The sequence below is a fragment of the Nilaparvata lugens genome, chromosome 3 (genome assembly GCF_014356525.2).
Source record: "Nilaparvata lugens isolate BPH chromosome 3, ASM1435652v1, whole genome shotgun sequence".
Classification (NCBI taxonomy): Eukaryota; Metazoa; Arthropoda; class Insecta; order Hemiptera; family Delphacidae; genus Nilaparvata; species Nilaparvata lugens.
In genome coordinates, this window is record NC_052506.1 from 35,746,744 (window position 1) to 35,766,810 (window position 20,067).

The window sequence follows — 20,067 nt, forward strand, 5'->3', positions numbered from 1 at the left end:
ATTGTTGACATTTCAAATAGCTCTTAATGACTTTATTGTTTGATATGTTAGTTCCTAACTCAATAGAAGTAATCTGTACGGTGTAACGATGTACGATCAAACGATTCATTACAGAAGATTACAGTCCATTAGGAAACCTTGGCGAATTAACGTATACCAAAAATTACTCTCAATATCTCGACGAAAGTCATGTACCTACTTCTGGTCAAATTATACGTTGCCTCAAACTGCATTCTCGTAGTTATGAACAAAGACGACGATATTTCACTCAGTTTGGTCTTCCCTACGGCCTTCATGTTGTTGAGCTCATTGGAGTTTAAAAGTTCCAATTCCAATTTCCATTGAATTGTTCGGTAGATGAGGATTTGATCATTTTATTCCTATTAGTACATACCGGTAGTTTGATTTCATCAACAAAATAATTTACACTAATAATTATTATACTTCAAGTATTTTGTACCGAAAATAAAATATCCAGGATACGAGCACCCACAAATATGAAAATAGCATTGAAATTTAAAAACAAACATGGCTGACAGCTGAAAATTTTAATACACTTGTTTTATGTGCAAGAGAGAATAAGATACTCAACTTCATTAAACGTTTCTTCAGCTTGTATACACGTTGATTGTAATGCAATCAATCTAAAGTGTCTTGATATTTTTTATACATGATCATTTGTTTGACTTACTGACAAATAGTTAATGATTACTGAGATTGCTTCAGGGAATCGCAGATTTATTTATAGACCACAAAGCAGTAACATGTCATGTGCAAGCTCACTACAGAGCATATAAAATGAATGATTAGTGTCTGAGTGATTTATTTTACAGAACCTGAATAAAGAGGTAAAGCATGGCCAAGACCTTTTTAATCTCATTGAGCATGCGTCTTCCATATGAGTGTGTTATGTTTTATTTGAATTCTTTTATGAACGTAAGGACGAGAAAGCAAACTAACTCTCTCACGCTACTGTGATCTCCAAGAGTTTTTGAGAAATCCTTCACAAAGCCCACCCTTTTTGAGATGATCCTATTATGTTTTCCTGTTTCCTTTCCCGGGGAGTTTCCTCGAAGTCTATAATGCAAGTATATAAACATTTTTCAAGGGTTCGAGACAAGGATTTCGTGAGATTCTTCTGACCGTATCACGTCCTCAAACTGGAATGTATCTGGTGAGTCATTTTAGTCAAAGTTAAATAACTATTCTTCATTCAGCATGTCTTTGAAACCAAATATCATTAATAGAAACGATGAAACTCAATAATACTGCTCAATTAATTAGTTGAGTTTTTCAATCAAAGTTACTCATTGCAGAAAAACTATAGTTGCCATCTTATAAAATATTATTGCGATCTTATTCATATATTATCTTAGTTAATGTCATTACGTAGATTTATAATATTGTGTACATATACGTTACGCTCCTACTATCAATGACAACTATATTATTGGAAATTTTCAGAACTGTACAATGTTGATTCGGTTACTCAATAGACTCCATAAGAAGAATAAAACTTTCATCAGTATGAAGTATAAAGTTTTATGACAACGACATTTTCATCAAATTTCTGTTTCAGAAAATCGTAATTCTTATCGTATTTTCGTCATTCAACTTGAACTCTCTGGTACTTGGTTATGCTACTAGAGAATCTAGAGGGCCTGGAAAATATTTCTCCGCATTCAGGTATTCTAAGCCTGTATATGATCTACTAGTAAAATATATTTGATATGTATTTTTTATCCAATCATGTAGACATGTAGAGTATGAATAAGTAGTATTCAAAGTTGCTGGAAGGTTTATTCATTATTCTTGTTTTCATATAAAATCTAAATCTGAGCCAGTATGGAAATATGTTAATTTGAGAGATTTAATATGTACTTTCTTCCTCAGAGTGTGAACGTCCAAAACATGCTTAGTTCTGCTGTTATGTTTAACAATTATTTCGAAAGTAACATGAGAAATGAAATAAGCAAGTGATTTCGAATCTGATTTATTGTGTCTAACTTATTTGAAAAAATATGAATAACGCAGTTGAAACTGTCTTTTTATGATAATTCAATATAATTAAATTTTCTCAATGTCAGTTTTTTATTATTATGTTGTATTTTTGATTATTCTTGATGATGCTTTAAGTTTTGTAATATCTGATTAATTTTCTCCTTACCTGAACTTAGGCATAGAGATAGCAGAGATCCAAATGAGTGGTCCTATAACTACGTTGATGATCAACGACCAATTGCAAACCAGATAAAGCCTAATAGCTTCAGTGATGGAAGAGCAAACACGGCAAAGTTTGAAATACCGAATGGAGACCTTCTTTCACGCATTTCGAGAATGCAGAAACCTCACAACGAACTTGCCAAGAATGATGAGCTAGGAGAGTTGCTATTGGACAGACTTGTGCCTATTAGTTACTATGAAGAATATGTAAGTCTCTTGGATTTTATTTTCTATCGAATACTATCTCTTACAACATTACCACATAAAAAATGGTAGTTGGTGATCTCCATTTTCTTCTAAACTCTTTTTACATGAAAATATGGAAGAATGGAGTCCAACATTTCAAGGGTTTTTGGGCTCTACAGAGTAACATGTTGAACATAGCCAACTTTATATGAGCGGGCCTAAGCATGCTACATTCTATGGATAAAACAAGCGAAAAAAATTCGCTAGTACAAAACTAAACACTTTTAAAGTGAATACTATTGAATTGGCGGTTCATCATAGTATGAAAGCCATGGAAACCTAACGATCAGATTTGTCATTCCAATAGGGAAGTATACTCGGAGATGGTATTATATAATCTGTAATTTCTTCAATTGATAATTTGATTGTATATCTCATTTCAAAGTATCTTGTCTTAGTCGAAACAATACTCAAAAATTCTCTACTCTTATTATTTAGATGTCTTTTTCTTATTTCTTGTTATTGTTGAAATTTCATACTATATTTCTTTTCGCTGAAGCTGAAATTTAGTTTGATCTTGATTCGATGTAACACAGAATGAAGCTTGACAAATACGTTGTAAGCAGTACGCTATAATTGCAGCATATTTTTCAAATATTCAATTCAAGCAAGTACTCACCATTAAAATTATTGATGAACCCTTGACTATGTATCACCCGTATCGTGATCTTGCTTGCAATAAGATTACATTCACTTATCACATTTTAACATAATTCCCAGTCGAAAAACGTTGAAATTTTCAAGATATCTGTAGATTATTAATAGTTCTAATATCTCCAGAATTGAAAAGAATTGGTGTGGTGCACTCACACAACTTTCCTTGCCGTTATGAAAGTTTATCAACTGACGATAGTGCTCCCGTGCATCACAAGTCTACTTTTCTAAGATCTGAGCTGGTGACAGGACAATAACGCCGCAGACACACAAAGTCTGCTATATCTTCATAGTGAATCTATATATATAAAAGCGAAATGGCACTCACTCACTGACTGACTGACTCACTCACTCGCAGAACAAAAAATCTACTGGACCAAAAACGTTCAAATTTGGTAGGTATGTTCAGTTGGCCCTTAAGAGGCGCACTAAGATATCTTTTGGCGATATTTCAACTCTAAGGGTAGTTTTTAAGGGTTTAAAGTTCTTTTAGCATGTATATTCTTCTTATTCCAATATCTTAAAATTATAATTGAAATGTCCATACCATATGTTAATATACAACTATAATCTAGAGAGAGTACCTCTTCGAAACAGTTGTTCTGGTAACTAAATTAAAAATTTGTCCGGTTGGCATTAAGTTGAGTTGACTTTGTTAGGTTGGCACCTAGTTGAAGATTGAAATGCATTTATCCAGGACCTCCTAAATACCAATTTATCCAATAATTAGCCAAAATTAGCGTTTTCTCAGCTTTTCTGCGTTTCCTCACCTTTTTCAATAATTGATGGAAAAATAAATTCAAAGAAATTCAGTACACAGGTTTAACTGGGGTGGAAGAATTTTGTTCGCCAAAGATCCGCCGATATAGTAACAGGTGTTTTTCGAGAGCCTGCTGATCTCATTTTTGGACAATCCAGTCGGTGGTCCAGAACTCGGTACAGAGGTCCCGCTGAGGTCTACATGCAGGCGAGCGAAGCGAGCCCGCTGATCTCATTTTTGGACGATCCAGTTGGGGGTCCAGGGGGCGGAGCCATGGGGCGAGCGAAGCGAGCCTGACGGCTAGTGATTTAATAGAATCAACAGTTGCCAAAAGTTTGCAATTGAATAATCTTATTTTCTCGAATTTCGAGCTTAATTTCAATTTTAGGTGAAAGTGTTACTGAACATTAATTGTAGAGATTTTTAAGCTCAAAATTTTTTGTTTAATTTGTATCTGAAGCCTGACAATTGGGAATCTAAAATCAAACTTTGCATAGATGGTGCAGTGCTCCTGAACGTTTTACAGATACTGGGACTTGTGACAGATGATGAAGCTTATCAATGACTTTTCTAGGTATGAATTTGTTCCAAATTCTTATTCTTGAGTTCCAAATTTCAAGTCATTCCGTTGATTGGGAGATGAGATATCGTGTACACAGACGCACATACATACACACACACACACACACACACACACACACACACACACACACACACACACACACACACACACACACACACACACACACACACACACACACAATTTTTTTCGGAAAGCAATACTTTCCTTACCTATGGTAATAGGGCAAGGAAAGTAAAAATGTATCTTATCATGAACTAGCAGGTAACCCGCATGCTCAGCAGGGGTCTTTATTAAAAACTTGACCTACTGAAATCTTAGAAAATTTAAAATGGACCTATAACCATCCTCGGTATATTAAAAATCTATTCCCAAAATTTCAAGTTAATCAGTCCAGTAGTTCATACGTGATAATGCAACATTCGTGAATTTCTTATCTCGTAGGTACGTATATAAGCCAATAGCCAATACTTTTCTTAGCAAATTACAAATGATCTAATCATCTCTGTTATAGATGCTAGAGTCTTATCATTTATTTCTGAAATCCGCCCGTTTCAAATAAAAATATAGATAGATTACCTCTATAGTTTACCTCTATAGTTCCTCGATTGGTTGAGAGCTAAGAATCGTCCAAGATAGTGTAGAGATGAATACGATATACAGTAGATAATTATTATTTGTGATTGATTGATTGATTGATTGAGTACTTTATTTATGTAGATTACAATATATACTGGCTTATACACTTATATACAATAGCTTACAATACAGCAAAGTTATAGATGAAATTTACATAATATAGACTAAGAAAATAACTATTGAACTGTATATGATATGAAAAAGCAATTTGTAATATAATAACTATAGATAATAATCATATTGCTATGCATCTACATAAATTGGCGGAGCTTTGGACATATCAATGTCCATTCTTTGGGAAGAATATTAAAAATATCCTCCCCACTAACTCTCTACCAAAACGTTAATTTCGTTATTTAAACTAAGGATTTATTTATTAATGGAAATATTGTAAAAGTTTTAATCAATATGAATATTGAAGAGAAAAAAAAACAAAAAATTGATAAAGTAAAATAATTATATAGGTAGATAAGATCAAATAATTGATTAATAAAATGAAGTAGGCTGAAAGTAGAACAGGGTTATCAAATTTCAGTAATATACAGCAGTATGCAGTGGATAATTGAAATAACATGAGTTTATAAATAATATATATATATATAATATATATATATATATATATATATATATATATATATATATATATACAATTCGTTCTATAACATGGTTTAAAGGTTTATATTGGTGGAATGGGTGAGGGATGGTTGTCATGTGATCGTTCTAGGGCCGGACAGTTTCAGTCATTTGTTCCAAAATATGTTTTTTTAAAGTCAGGTTGAAGCTCGCTCGGCTCTCGATAGACCTGATAGAAACAGGAAGTGTATTCCATGCACGACAGGCACTGACTAAGAAGGATTTTGTGAAAATAGTAGTTCGATGATTGGGTATCCTTAAAGTACTTTCTCCGGTTCTAGTATGTGAAGCATCTATCCTCCTACCTTCAGAGACAAATTTGAAATCATCTTTAAAATAGTTCGGATTACCGTATTTCAAGATATCTCTAACAAGCTTGACTATTCGAAAAAGCCTCTGATCGGGAAGCTTCAATGTTGAACTAGCAATGTGGGCTGGGGTGATATGATCATGGCGTTGGAGAGAGTAGACGAAACGTAGACAATAATTTTGGCAACGCTGTAGTTTATCATTCAGAGTGACTTGCATATCATTAAGAACAGAATTACAATACATTAAATGTGGGAAGATGAGAGATTGAACCAATAATAATTTAATGTTTCTAGGGAGGATATCGTGCATTTTCTTCAATGCATGCATGGCTGAGAATACCTTTTTACAAGTTTTGTTCACTTGTTCTGACCAGTCAAGAGTATTATTCATAATAATGCCTAAATTTTTAACTGAGCTACAGTAAGGAATGTCATTACCGTCTACACTAATTTTGTGAATCGATTCAAGGTCAATATTGTTTATAAGACGAGAATATCCAATTATAATGGGTTGTGTTTTGATGGGATTAAGCTTAAGGCCATTTTTATTGTCCATTCCACTATCGAATTGATATCCTGATTCATTATTCCAACTGTTTCATTAATTTTTGTTATGGGACAGCTTAAATAGATTTGAAGGTCGTCTGCATAAGTATGGAAACTGGAGAATTTGATAATGGAAGAAAGGTCATTAGCATACAAAGTGAAGAGGAGAGGGCCTAAAATTGAACCTTGTGGTACTCCATGCATAACGTTTTTCCAAGTTGACTTTTTGTCACCGACAGATACACATTGTTTCCTACCTAATAGATAGGATTTAAACCAAACTAACGAGTTGTGACTGAAACCAAGAATAGCCAACTTATTCAGAAGGACTGTATGATCAACAGTATCGAATGCTTTAGAAAAATCAAATAGGGTGAGGATGGTGCATTTTCTTTGGTCCATAGCTAACCTTATATCATCAGTGACACGAAGCAGAGCTGTCTCAGTTGAATGGAATTTTCTAAAGCCTGATTGAAAGTTATGAAGCTTACTATTGTTGTCTAGAAATTTTACAACTTGAGCATGAATGAGTCTTTCTAGCACTTTGGACAATGCAGGTAAAATACTGATTGGTCTAAAATCCTCAACTTTATTGGGTGATGGAACTTTATTTAGAGGGCGAACCAGAGCAAACTTCCAGTTTTCAGGGAAAATGCCTTCTTCAAGTGACTTGTTGAAAATGTATGTAATGGTTGGTAAAACAGCAAATAACATCTTCTTGATAAATTTAATAGGAATTTTGTCTACACCCATAGCATTACTATGAATACGTTGAATTGCTCTGAAAGTGTCTTCTTCTGAGATTGGATGGAAATGAAATTGATCAGTGATTGGTAAATCTAAGTTTGTAACCTGCTCTTCAAGATCATCTATATGATTAGCAATGACAATTTCGTCGCGTTGGTTAGAGTGTAAAACGAAATGGTCATTTATATTATTCAATGGTAAGTCAATTTGTGGATTCGATTTCTGTTTGCCAAGCCCGAATTCTTTTATTCCCTGCCAAAGTGATTTAGAGTCTTGTCTATGTTTGTCATGAACGAATTCAAGTACCTAATCTTTGAGTTCCGTAATTCCTGTTTAACCCTATTTCTAAGGCTCCTATACTCTATCAAACTGTCCAAGTCAAATGTCTTTTTAAATTTTCTATGTGCTTTGTCTCTACGTCCCATCATCTTAAGTATGTCTTCAGTCATCCACGGTACTCGTCGTTTTCTATTAATCCTCCTTGTCACATAAGGTGCATGTTGTCATACAAAGTCAAAGTCCAATTCTCGAAAGTCTTGACCATGTCATCAACTGAGGGTAATGCTTCAATTTGATGCCATGGAGTCTGAGCCACATCAGTCAGGAAGGCGGCTTCATCAAAGTTTTTGAAGTCTCTATAAGTGATAATTTTCTGTTCTGGCTTGGGTATCTTATGGGAAAGTACACAGTAGATCAAATCATGTCTAGAAATAGCTGGGACTGAGATTTGGCCTGCTTGAACAACCTCATTGGGATCACTAACAATGAGAAGGTCAATGAGTGTGTCTGATTCATTAGTATGATGAGTTGGATCGAGGGGTAAAATAGTCATGTTTAGGCATTGGAAAATTGTAGTCAGTTGAAAGTAGTCAAAGTTACGATTCGTCATGTTCAAGTCGGTGTTCATATCCCCCATAACTAGTATACGGTTATAACAAGGCATAAGAGAAAGCAAGGCATTTTCGAAATCTGTGAAATGACCTATTTTTGGTGGGCGATAACAGATACCAACGAGTAATTTATCATTACTAGATAAGGATAATTCGAGTAGCATAAACTCTGGTCTGGAACAATACTCTTGTTTAGATGTGATTAAAACTTTTGTTTTGATACCATCTTTCACATAAATTGCTACACCCCCACAAGCTTTATTTAATCTATCATTCCGGAAAAGATTATATCCAGGCAATGCAACAAAATTTGATGAAATACTAGGCTTCAAAAATGATTCGGAAATTCCGATTATATTAAAGTCCTGAAAACGGAAGATTGCTCTGAGTTCATCAATGTGGCAGCTGAGGGATTGTACGTTAAGGTGAGCAGCCTTGAAAAGTTTTTTGAAAGAGTGGAGCTTATTTGCTAGAAACATACCTGCGTCATTATTACTATTATTGAAATAATCATACCTACTTGAGGGCGAGCGAGCTGACGTGTCAGTGAGAGGCATCATGGAAGCAGCAGACCAATCGTGAACCGACCTCAGAACGACACATGACGGGGGAAATGGGGATGAAACTGATAAAACTTAACCTAAATGAAAAAGTCTCTTGATTCGAGTGCATTCAGTATGCCTTTTAGTATGCCTTTCAGTATGCCTATTTGTGGTGAGAATCATTAATATATTAAAGGCTTTACGATTTGCTACCTTTGTTTGTTTCCTTTTACGCACTCATGTAGGAATGCTATAGTAATATAATTCATTTTTCACTCAAATTACCATCTTCAACTCATGGAATTTCGAATAAATCATTTCTGTTGGGATGTGCTGATTCATTTAGCCGTTGGCGCACCAGATCAGTATAAGTTCGTTAGCTTCAGTCCCACTTATCACAATATCGAAATAACCACTAAGTGGGAGTGGAGGTGGGCAATTGTGATTGTAGTAATAGGCTACAGAAATGTTTGTAAAGCTGGCCACTGACGAGCGTTCCAAACGGCGTGGCGCGGCGCGATGTCACTCCAGCTGGAACGATCCAAATCCGTAAATATTTTGTGGGTCAATTCACGAGCACTCCATTCCATCACTCCAGTAGTTGATGGTTTGTGATCAAGTATGGACGAGGAACTTCTCCTGATTTCAACAGCTGTGTGTTTGTACGTAAAAAGAAAAAAACCCAAACGGAAATGGGTGAAACGTTTATTTTCGAATAGGCGGAATCACACGCATCTGAATTTATTTCAAGATTTTAGTGTCGAACCTTCGGACTGGAAGAATTATTTGCGTATGGATGAAGATACCTACAACCATTTACTTCGTTTGGTAACACCGATGATTACAAAGAAAGATAGTCATGAGACAGTGCATTACTCCCCATGAGTACATCTCGATCGGAGAGATTACAAAATCCCGGTTCGAACTCATGACAACACAACAACACAAGAACAAAACAACAATCAAAACAAGAGCAAAACAGCAATCTATCCTTCCAAGTCAACGGTCTGACACGCACTGAGACGGGACAACCAACAGGTTTCCACATTCACGGTCGTTCCGTCGTTCCAGCATGCCATCGAGATTCCCCATTCACGAGGAGTTGGAGTGACGTAGGTTTGGCGTGGCGCGATGGATTTTCAACCGGTTGGAATTCCAACGAGCCTCGTCGCTCCACCAAAATACGAGCGCGATTCACCATTCACGTCGTTCCAATGGCACGCTACCGTGCCATTTGGCTTGTTGGAACGCTCGTCAGTGGCCAGCTTAAGATATCACGAGCGCGATTCATAAGCTAATTAGAAAAAATTAAAATGAATTTGGAATTTCACACGCTATAATTATTTTGCATCACTGAATGGCATGACTAGACTGTCTTGTTAGGACATAAAAGAGGATAAAGTATGCTTTTCCAGTTGAATTTTCAAAGATTTTATTGGAAAATATCCACACTCTCATAAAATGCATAGAACGACACAAAACTCAAACATACAAAAATTAATATGACATTATCAATTAAAATTACTCGCTCCATTTTAATCAGAATTCATCGTGATTTCCCTATATCACCCATTTTTCTCAGAATAAGAAATTTACTTCTCTAAAATTCCATACCATTCTATCAGCTCAACGCCTTCAGCCTTGCGAACAAATTGGTTTTAAAATCAGAGGCTGTTTAGAATCGTTCCGCTCCCGTGCCTCTCACTAATCCAAAGTTCATGTGGCAAGGCTTCACCATAGGTTGATCCTACACGCTATTCAAATACTTGCTGAAACTTATATAAAACCCTATACCTTACCTTAGAGATTCCTATAACGTTGTGACGAGTAATTTGAGCGTTTCTTGTGGTTGTAGATGACACCTTAGAAAAATGATTACATTAATATTATACAACTTGCCATTATAAAATATACAAGTATTATATGTCTTTGATGCTACTTTTTAAACAAATGTGTTGCTTTATCCCTCTATTGCAACGTTGTTCCAGTTATATTGTTAAATGCAGAACTCAATCATTGTTGTTTTTCAGAATTATAAGATAAATAATACAATCCAATGGAAAATATACATTGGAAAATATTTTTATGGTTTAATATTCATTCTAATAAAAATTTCGATTCCATTATTGAGTCTTTTGCTGTATATTATTGGCATTGGAAGAGATTTTTGTAAAAATGCTCTCCTCTTTTTGCGCAGGTTGGTAATGACTTCGATGACGGATCAGACTTTCAAAAAGGAATGTTCAATGTTTATTTTCCGGATGGCAGACCACAAAATATAAACTTCGAAGGCAAAATTCTTGAGCATCCACAGTTTTGAAGTGATGATTATGTTTTGTAGTAGCTCTTAGTGAAGTTGAAGTGAAAGTATAGTGCGATAAAAATGCACCTTATTTCATCATTCTACAGTTATCCCACCTATTCATTAGAGTTTTATTGTATGAATTGTGAACTAATGGAAAATGATAAGGATATTGCACCTTGGTATATCCATGAATCTCAGATAGATCCAGTCATTGATCCAGTAATCTGATTTGAAGATTTAGTTGATTGTATGATTTATTCACTTCGGTCACTTTAGAAATGTTCGTATTTCATCTTGATAATGATAACTGGCTACTCGCTTATGTGAGTTAGCCTCCATATAGTGAATATATTTTCCAAATAATAATTGGGTTAGACTACATGTTACTACATTATGGTTTAATATTCATTCTAATAAAAATTTCGAAAGGGTTATTTGAATGTTCAAGTATAGAAATTTACTATTAGCCATGTTATATTTTTAAATTAAAAACACATACAGTGCCGGTTAGAATACTACTCAATTCACCTTCTATCCTCTCCATGGATAGAGGGTGGAATGAGCAGTGTTTTGATTTTTCAAAGAGAGATTATCCATATATTATATTCATGCTTCATTCACGAATGAATGAGATAGATCATGACGTTTTTATTCATTTTAAATACTTAGGAATCAATTGAGGATTTCATAAAAGTATATTGAAAAAATATAACTTATATTTCAATAATAGTGAATCACACATAAACATACAAGAATAAAATGGCCTTAATGGCCCAAACAATAATTTTTGGTTGATCCTAGATCTCATGAGTTCGATTGAGAGCTATTTATTACACACCATCAACTTCAGTTTTGTCATTCAACTGTAACATTATAAATTATTCAACGTTTTATACTAATTTTCTATTTTTCCAAACATAAGCCTTTGCATGTAGCCTGTGCCTTGGTAATGAGATTAGATGAGATGAGATGATATCGAACAATCTCCCCCTTAATGATTATATTGTAGAAAAAACGACTAGGCGCAGCTGTAGTGGACTGAAGTTGCGACACTCTAGACCACTCAAATTGGCAGGCCGGAAAAATCTTTCAAAACTGAATCCTCCCGATTTTATCTCAGAAATAAAAAACAACAAGAGATGAAATTTCCAGACCACTTTTCTTACCAGTTGAGGAATTATATAGTTCAGTACTTAAATTGTTGTACGTTATTTTTCACACTGTATAGTAACTTCACTTGATCAATCACTTGGAGTTGATTTACGGTCTAAATCCTAAGATAAGTGTCGCAGCAAATCGTTATTGATTGATTCTCTGGTTAATATCGATTATCGTAGGCTGGCTGAGCTTTTTGCTGATATGTGACTGTCGGCCTATATCCATTCTCGTCAGCTTGGTACTCGACTACTTGTGTGCGACCGTCGGGCAATAGAACATGGTAAGATCCACGCGCCACATCTCCTTGCCTGCTCTCTCTGTGCCCGAACTGCAAGTAGTACTGAGGCTCCACCACCTCGTACGTGAACTCATAGTTGGCTGGTTCATCCTGCCAAATTGAAAGAACTAGTAATGATGAATATGATAATGAAGTCTTGGTAAACATTATTTGATCGGTAGGGTAAGTCTTGAATTTTGCTACAGTTGAGTAATTCTGTATTTGAAAGGTATCTTCAAATCATTAGATTGAAAACGGTCAATGGTCTTCAAAAGTGATCACATGGATTGAGCTCGAATATGAAAAATACGGAGTATATTTTAATAATAGTAACCAACAACAAATCCTCAGTGCTCAGTACAAGATTATCAGCAGCAATAGAACTAGGAAGTTTATTGTATGCTGATCTTTGATTTGTTGATAAATTAATTTTCAAACTATGGAAAAATAATTTACTTCTCGAATTAAAACATAAGTTTTCAGTTGATCTCTGTATTGAATGGTGTGCTGTACATAATTAACGTCCTTCTCATTTATTATGAAGGACTGACAACAACCATTTTGGACTTTGGTCAGTGAATGAATGATAGTTGAATCCAATTACTCGAACTTCATGGAGAGTACAGGTGCACAGTCATAATACTGAACTAATTTTTCAAGATGAACTTATTCAAGAATTAGCTGATTTATTGAAATAATCTATACTCATAAAATTCTTATCTCACTGACTCACTGATCACGATTTCTGGAAAACTACTGGACGGATTGCAACAAAACTTGAAATATAGCTTCCTTATAAGTCCTAGGTGCTCACTAAGAAATCTTTTGGCGATATTCTAACTCTAAGGGTGGTTTTTAAGGGTTTAAAGTTCGTCTTTTGGCATGTATATTCTTCTTATTCCAATCATGAATCCAAAAATGTCCATATCATATGTTAATATAGAACTATAATCTAGAGAGAGTACCTCTTCGAAACAGTTGTTAACTGGTAACCAAATTAATAATTTTGTCAGGTTGGCATTAAATTGAGTTTACTTTGTTAGGTTGGCACCAAGTTGAAGATTAAAATGCATTTATCGCGGAAAAATTAATTGGGCATTGCTACTTCAATTAGAGCTCTTCCTGAGAATATTATATTATTATTCTTATTTTCCAATCGCTTGATAATAGCATTATATTTATAGCCGAAACATGTTGTGTTGAATAATTTTAAAAAGGGTAATCAGATTCATAAATATAAGAATAAATATTTTTATTTCTATTCCTGGGAGAATAGATAATTTTTATGTTTCATAAAACAAACTTTTATGACGGGAGTTCTATCAATTGATCCTATTCTATCAAGACTAATTTTGTTTGTATATCTGACAGATCGCGTGAACAGCATAAACAATTTCGATGAAATTTTAATTATTCAGTATGATGAATGGAGGGTATTTTTAAAACTTCAGAAGTGTCCGTTGTGGAATCTGTGTGCAAAGAATGAGGAAATTCGGCCAGAATTTAACTTGACGGAAGAAAGGGGTTATTTATTAAAACGGCCAAATAGCTGTTGTTGCTTTTCCTAATGTAAAAATATCTTCCATAGAAGTAAGGCGCTTTTCCCATGAATCAATTATTTCCAAACATTAGTTGTGTTACCAAAGAAAAGAGAAGGAAGCTTTCGATGAAAATATTGGAGAATATGCATAACAGTTCGTTGAAATTCACTTGAAACTGTCAGTATACCTCATTAATAGCATCAATGCTCCCCATTCAATAATGCTGACACATTGATGTGAATCTTACTATATTTTTTTTATTTAGTCATTACACGACACAAGACAAACCCATTGATATTAATATCAGTGAATCACAAGTAAATACTAAAGTTCTCAATTTGGATAGAAATTAAATCAAGTTACATGTTAATTTACATTCAAATTTTCATCCCTAAGCTTTTGGTTTCAAGCTAAGATAAAAAATCATATAATGGTATAGTCAATAATCGAAGTGATTGAAGAAACTCTATTCAGAATTATTCAAATTAACATTAAAATGTCCACTTAAAAATTCCTTTTGCTTTTACACTTTTGAATAAGTGAAACTAAGAGTAAAGCTGCGTTTACACCAAAGTTATTAACAAAATGTAAACATTTGATGAACATATGTGTTAGTCAAGTTCTGTTCAATCTAATAGAATCCGTAAGGATTAAGTTATCAACATTTTGTCAATAACTACTCTGCGTTAAGAGAAAGATTCATTTTCAGGTGTAGTGGATCTTTGTATTTGCACCTTCGGTGTAAACCAGCTTAAGCGATAGGCTATGCCAGAAAATTCCAGAATAAGCAAGAGATCCATGGAAGCCAGAGTCAACCAATTCCAAATAAACTTGATTTGGAATTTTATTTTCAATTGCATCAAGCAGAAGCAAAAATAACATGATCACTGCTAATTTGATAACTGTCAACGAGAAATATTAATTGCCAATGGATAAAGTCGAGGTCGACTCTTAAGCCCCGCCCAATATTCCACAAAATTCTCTGCAATTAGTCTACAATTCAATAGAGCACTTCCAACACATCAATTGATAATTTAAATGATTAGACTCAATAATTTTCATGCCAAGCTCTGGCCTAATTTCTTTATTTATTACCGATAGAGGGCAGATCATATGATGCTCCTAGCAAATAGTAGGTCCGTGATACAAAAATTTGCGCTGAGTCTCATCTCTGAGATAACTTGAGAGGAAAAATTGATCATTCATGTGGCAGCTTATTGAAACAGAAATTTTTATCGTTTGTTGAAAACTAAAGAGAGGAAGAGAGGAAATTAACAGCTGTGGTTATAACATTTAGCAATATTATTTGAAAACATTGCATGATTCAATAAAAATATTCCCTGATGTCAAGATGAGTGCATAAGAGGAACTGGGTGACACCATAAGGCATCGCTAACTTTTGATTGCTTTTTAAAATACGCAGTTGAATGTATATTTCAACAGAGTTGAATGTGTTGTTCAAACTGAGGTGATAGCAACGAAACTAATCATCACACTTACTAAGTAAGTATCTAAGTATTATAGAAATGTATTTGAATAAAACTTGAAACGGTCCTATATATAATAACATTTTCATCAAGGGAGAGCACCTTTTCGGATACAAAATTCTATGACAGTGACGAGACTATATTAATTTATCATTCAAGTTATATTCAGCAAGCAATTTTTGTTTGTATGATGGATCTCAAAAACGATTATAACGGCTTTGGTAGAATTCAGGTTATAAATATTTTACTAGAATAATCTGATCAATTAATTCCCGTAGCGAAGCACGGGTACCCTGCTAGTCATGTATATGGGTCTGATGTGTGTTTTTGGCACATATGATATTTTCGTGTCTCTCAGTGAGAAACTGATTGAATAATCTACAGAATAATCATTCTTATCAATATACTTTTTCCATTGATATTGAATTTTGAATACTTTAGATTAGGGTCTATAGTTTTGAATTTATATTCTCCTAAGAAGTTGTCACATTATTTTTTCCAGTAAAAGTCGACTGAGTACAGTCAATTTATATATCTCAATAGTTCTTTGAGTTATTGGGTAGCAGTTATAGCAGTTATTGAGCGAAATTTTGCTAGAAGCTGGACTGTCTCACCTGATAAATTATTTCATTCTCCCTGTAAGAATTGTCTGGCCGCAAATAGTTTGACGGTTGTGGAGCTGATGATGAATACTTCGATAGACCTTGTTGGCCTCTTGGACCTGGAGAGTTGAACGGTTGTGGTGAATTATAATTCTGCAAATGTTTTACCGGACTTGCGTATCCAGTTTTACCCACAGGATTACTATACTTCAACGGCAAAGGCTCATTTGCTTGAGGTGACTTTTCTTCCACAAAGTAATTTTCCAAAGCTGCAGGTCGTGGCTTGAATAGTTTCGACAGAGTTGGCGGCGTAGATGACTTGTAAACTGGTAATCCAAGCTTGGCAACAAGGTGTGCTTCATCTGTTGTGAGACAATTTCATAAAATTAATTCCAAGTTCATGTTCATATTTGGAAAATATGAACTCAAAACGCATTGATAATGAATACTCTTACTTATTTACTCTGAATATCTCTCATTTATACTTTGTTCACCATACGGTAAACGTTATTATGATAAACAATAGGCCTACTTATTCTTTCAAGTAAGACAAGATTTTCATTTTCTTGATTGTAATTCACATTCGACCTTCTGTGGATCTATTCATATCGATAAATTATTCATCAATACATTTAATTTATTATGTAAAACATAGTGCAATGCAAAAATGAAAATTATTGTGTCTTACTGGGGAGTATAAACATTAGAGTGAATATAGGAATATTCTTTACCCAATTCAAAATAGAATAAGGAATTAAGCATTCTTTGAATAATTTCCATATTGTAATTTCTAACAGAAAATCCTCTCTGCCTTCATTCAAAACCAACAACTGTACTCTCAAGTTATAAAGGAATGATACGATACATATTATATTCAATACAGAAAAAAGAAAATCATCAAACTCAATCTGATAATATAGTATTCATTCAGCTTTCGTTGGACAGGCTTATTTTTCTGAAGAATTATGTATTCAATGGTAGCCTATTATATAATTTAAAGTGAATAATTTTATTATGTCGATGTGTGAATTATCTTGTTTATTGAGTGAGGAAAAATTTAGATCCTAAAGAAACATACGATCAAATCAAACAATTCGATTTCAATATAAGTGTTACGATTAAAGTGTTCTCTGAAGTGTTCTTCTACCCAATAAATGTTTGATTGCTCAGTTTGCATAAGGTTTTTTAATAGAAAGCTACTTTTCAGATTCAGGAATTCCAATTTCTTGAATTTTCTTCTTAATCTACTAGAACACTATTCATTGTTCTTGGCCCATCAAAGTATTATCACAGTATGAAATGTAGGATACCAGTTGTAGTCTTGCAATCATGCAAACTTGTAACGTGCTCCTGTAATAGTTCATAAACTTTGATTATTATGGTATGCAATGAATGCATCTCTTCCGGCAATGGAACGCTTTGATTACTATTGAACACTATTCAATCTATTCCCCTGCCATGATTACACCATTCATATATATTACAACAGTGATGAGCTTTTGGGATAATATTGTTCCTCGATATTTTTTCCACAACAATCTCAATCGTATAGTGATTGTTAACATAAGATTACCATTTTCATCTATATAGCTTCAAATGATAAAGTATTCAATTAAAAATCTTGACAGCAATATTTTTGAACTTGTTTAAGGAATATATAGATCTAAGAAATTTGTAGCTCATTCACGTTCTTGACAGGAACTTTTATTTCCATTCAGGTCTCGTTTCAATCTCTGTTAGGCCCGTATGCAGATACTTGGTTTAAACGGAGAAATGTCAGCTGTTCGTTCAAACCCCGTATGAAACACATTATGATAAATGCAGTCATATCTACAAGTAAACGTGGTTTAGCGTTGAACTTAGATGGTACATATATATGGCCCTTAGTGGATAAGACGGATACTATGATCAAATTTGAATACTGAGACTGAGCCTAGGTAATTGGGAATATATTCTAATTACCTTGTAAAGTATGATACATTTCTACTCCAAATAGCAATTTTTCCTCACATACCGCACACTTTTAAAATCAAACAGAACAACCAATTACGGCTACTAATGATTGAATAACCAATCCTAGTGTGGTTGACCAGTATAACCTATCAGATAACCTATCTGGTTGATGGTGTGCTGAGCTTTGAACATTATTCAAGCTCTTTCTACGGTCATCCAATATTCAGTTAAGTTAAAACCAACTGTCAAATAAATGTCAAAATTTTAAGTGCTGGTTTGCCAGAGCTACGTTGTTTAGCTATGTTAAAATCATCAGTTATATCAAGAATGGAATAATTTATGAGTGTCAATTCACCTTTGTATTGTCCCTCAACATTATCCTGTACATTTGTGGGGCTGTAGTTTGATTGCTGAATGGAACTTGGGAATAATGTACACACGCATACAGTTATGAAGGTCACCTGGAACAAAATCACCCAATACTGAGAATTAAGAAATCATAGGAATAATATCGTATAGGAAGAATCTAGTATCTCGATGTTTTCGTTAGTTGAATAATCACTCTATTGAAGGTTTTTACAATAATCAATCAACATTTCTTAGTTAACTTGAGAACATTGAAACATAATTATTGGTTGTTCGATCCTATTTTTAATTCAGTTTTCCTTCAAAAATATCATCTTCCTTGAAACAAAGAAAAATCTTATATATTTGTCCATTATATTACTTTACTTTCTCCGGCAGTAAAAATTCTTACATCATGAATTTATCGGTATGATGAATAAAATTCATTTTTCATTAGGTTTTATTGTGAATTTAATCATGCAAGTTATAAAATAGGATTCATCGAAATCACTTGCAACCCTTCTCCCAATTTTCCAGCTTTCCATTTCCATTCCCACCAATTTCTTCTATAATCTCTTCTAAAAATTGAGCACCGGTAGGATGATTATGATAATAATGGTGCTTGTATTATTATAAGTGAGAGTATGTATTGTATGGTATTCTACATTGTGTGAGATGAACAGAAGTTCTGGAAAGATCACTTTTCTCATGCATCCTTTTACGAATTCATCCAAAAAATTGACTTTATTTCTAAAATTTCATACAATTAGAATCAATCCCGTAATTAATGTCCAAAGATTTGAAATGGTTGAAGTTAACTCATCCCACAATAAACTTTATGCCATGCCTAACATGGGTCAAGTTCAGTAAGCTTACCACTCTTATTACAATGTAATGATGAAATTTCGTGCAAAAATAGTAGAAATGGATAGATTTAAGAGGCCGAAGTAATATTATGAACTTTTTGAGTGCATATGAGTGTGTACGCATTTTTTTAGTTTAATAATTTCAAATAAATAGCTTTATTTTTTCTAGTAAAGTTAGTAAGTGCATATAAGTGAGCAATATGAGTGTATATAAACACTGATGAGCGGTTATTGACCACAAATAATACAAAGAACCTGATCAGTGATCACTTGATCCTAATTTTCATGGAACAGAATACTTGACATGTTACCTGAAAAATCATGACTTACCTTATCCATGATCGATGAAGGCAACATATTTCACAAGTTCACAACACACCGTGGACTTGAAACTAGAAGAACTGCACGTCCGCTCAACGAAATACTAATTCAAAGTGAAACGAATGATGTGTTTTATATACATACCCACTATACATGGCCATTCATCATGTGGGCTATGCGATGCGCATATGTAACATGGTTGAGTAGAGGGGAAGTTACATCAGAGCTTTGGGCGACCCCCAGGGCAAAGGGTTCCACCTTCATCACTATCTCTTTCTTTTTCCATTTCTCCAAGAAGAAATGGAAATCATATTCATGTCAGTATAATTCTCCCCTCCACAATCAGACACCTCCAACCTCATCAGTCAGTGAAACACTTGAAACACTTTTTCAAAAGTAGCCCTAATATTGGAGTTGACGATGATGCAAACAAAATGGGAC

At 34.1% G+C, this 20,067-nt stretch overlaps 2 protein-coding genes across 2 annotated transcripts; one reads left to right on the forward strand and one right to left on the reverse strand.

Annotated features, from left to right (window-relative positions):
- Window positions 1-878: 878 nt before the first annotated feature.
- On the forward strand, window positions 879-11,383 carry LOC111051449. Its single transcript, XM_022337969.2, has 4 exons — window positions 879-1,174; window positions 1,580-1,686; window positions 2,178-2,430; window positions 10,969-11,383. Exons 1-4 carry the CDS (start codon window positions 1,166-1,168, stop codon window positions 11,089-11,091), a joined length of 492 nt encoding a protein of 163 aa, XP_022193661.2. The 5' UTR covers window positions 879-1,165; the 3' UTR covers window positions 11,092-11,383.
- Window positions 11,384-11,405: 22 nt separating this feature from the next.
- On the reverse strand, window positions 11,406-19,831 carry LOC111051450 (cuticle protein 21-like). The gene is made up of 4 exons (XM_022337971.2): window positions 19,636-19,831; window positions 18,450-18,555; window positions 16,154-16,503; window positions 11,406-12,622 (listed from the first exon to the last, which is right to left on the reverse strand). Exons 1-4 carry the CDS (start codon window positions 19,660-19,662, stop codon window positions 12,395-12,397), a joined length of 711 nt encoding a protein of 236 aa, XP_022193663.2. The 5' UTR covers window positions 19,663-19,831; the 3' UTR covers window positions 11,406-12,394.
- Between the last annotated feature and the right edge of the window lie 236 nt (window positions 19,832-20,067).

Bases quoted from the DNA above. Each gene is read 5' to 3' on its own strand.
- LOC111051449 (XM_022337969.2), top strand. The intron at 1,687-2,177 runs GTATTCTAAGCC...ACCTGAACTTAG, and splicing joins AAATATTTCTCCGCATTCAG to GCATAGAGATAGCAGAGATC. The intron at 2,431-10,968 runs GTAAGTCTCTTG...CTTTTTGCGCAG, and splicing joins TTAGTTACTATGAAGAATAT to GTTGGTAATGACTTCGATGA.
- LOC111051450 (XM_022337971.2), bottom strand. From the start codon at position 19,662: ATGTTGCCTTCATCGATCATGGATAAG. The intron at 18,556-19,635 runs GTAAGTCATGAT...ATTTTGTTCCAG, and splicing joins CTTCATCGATCATGGATAAG to GTGACCTTCATAACTGTATG. The intron at 12,623-16,153 runs GTGAGACAGTCC...TCAATTTGGCAG, and splicing joins AGAATGAAATAATTTATCAG to GATGAACCAGCCAACTATGA.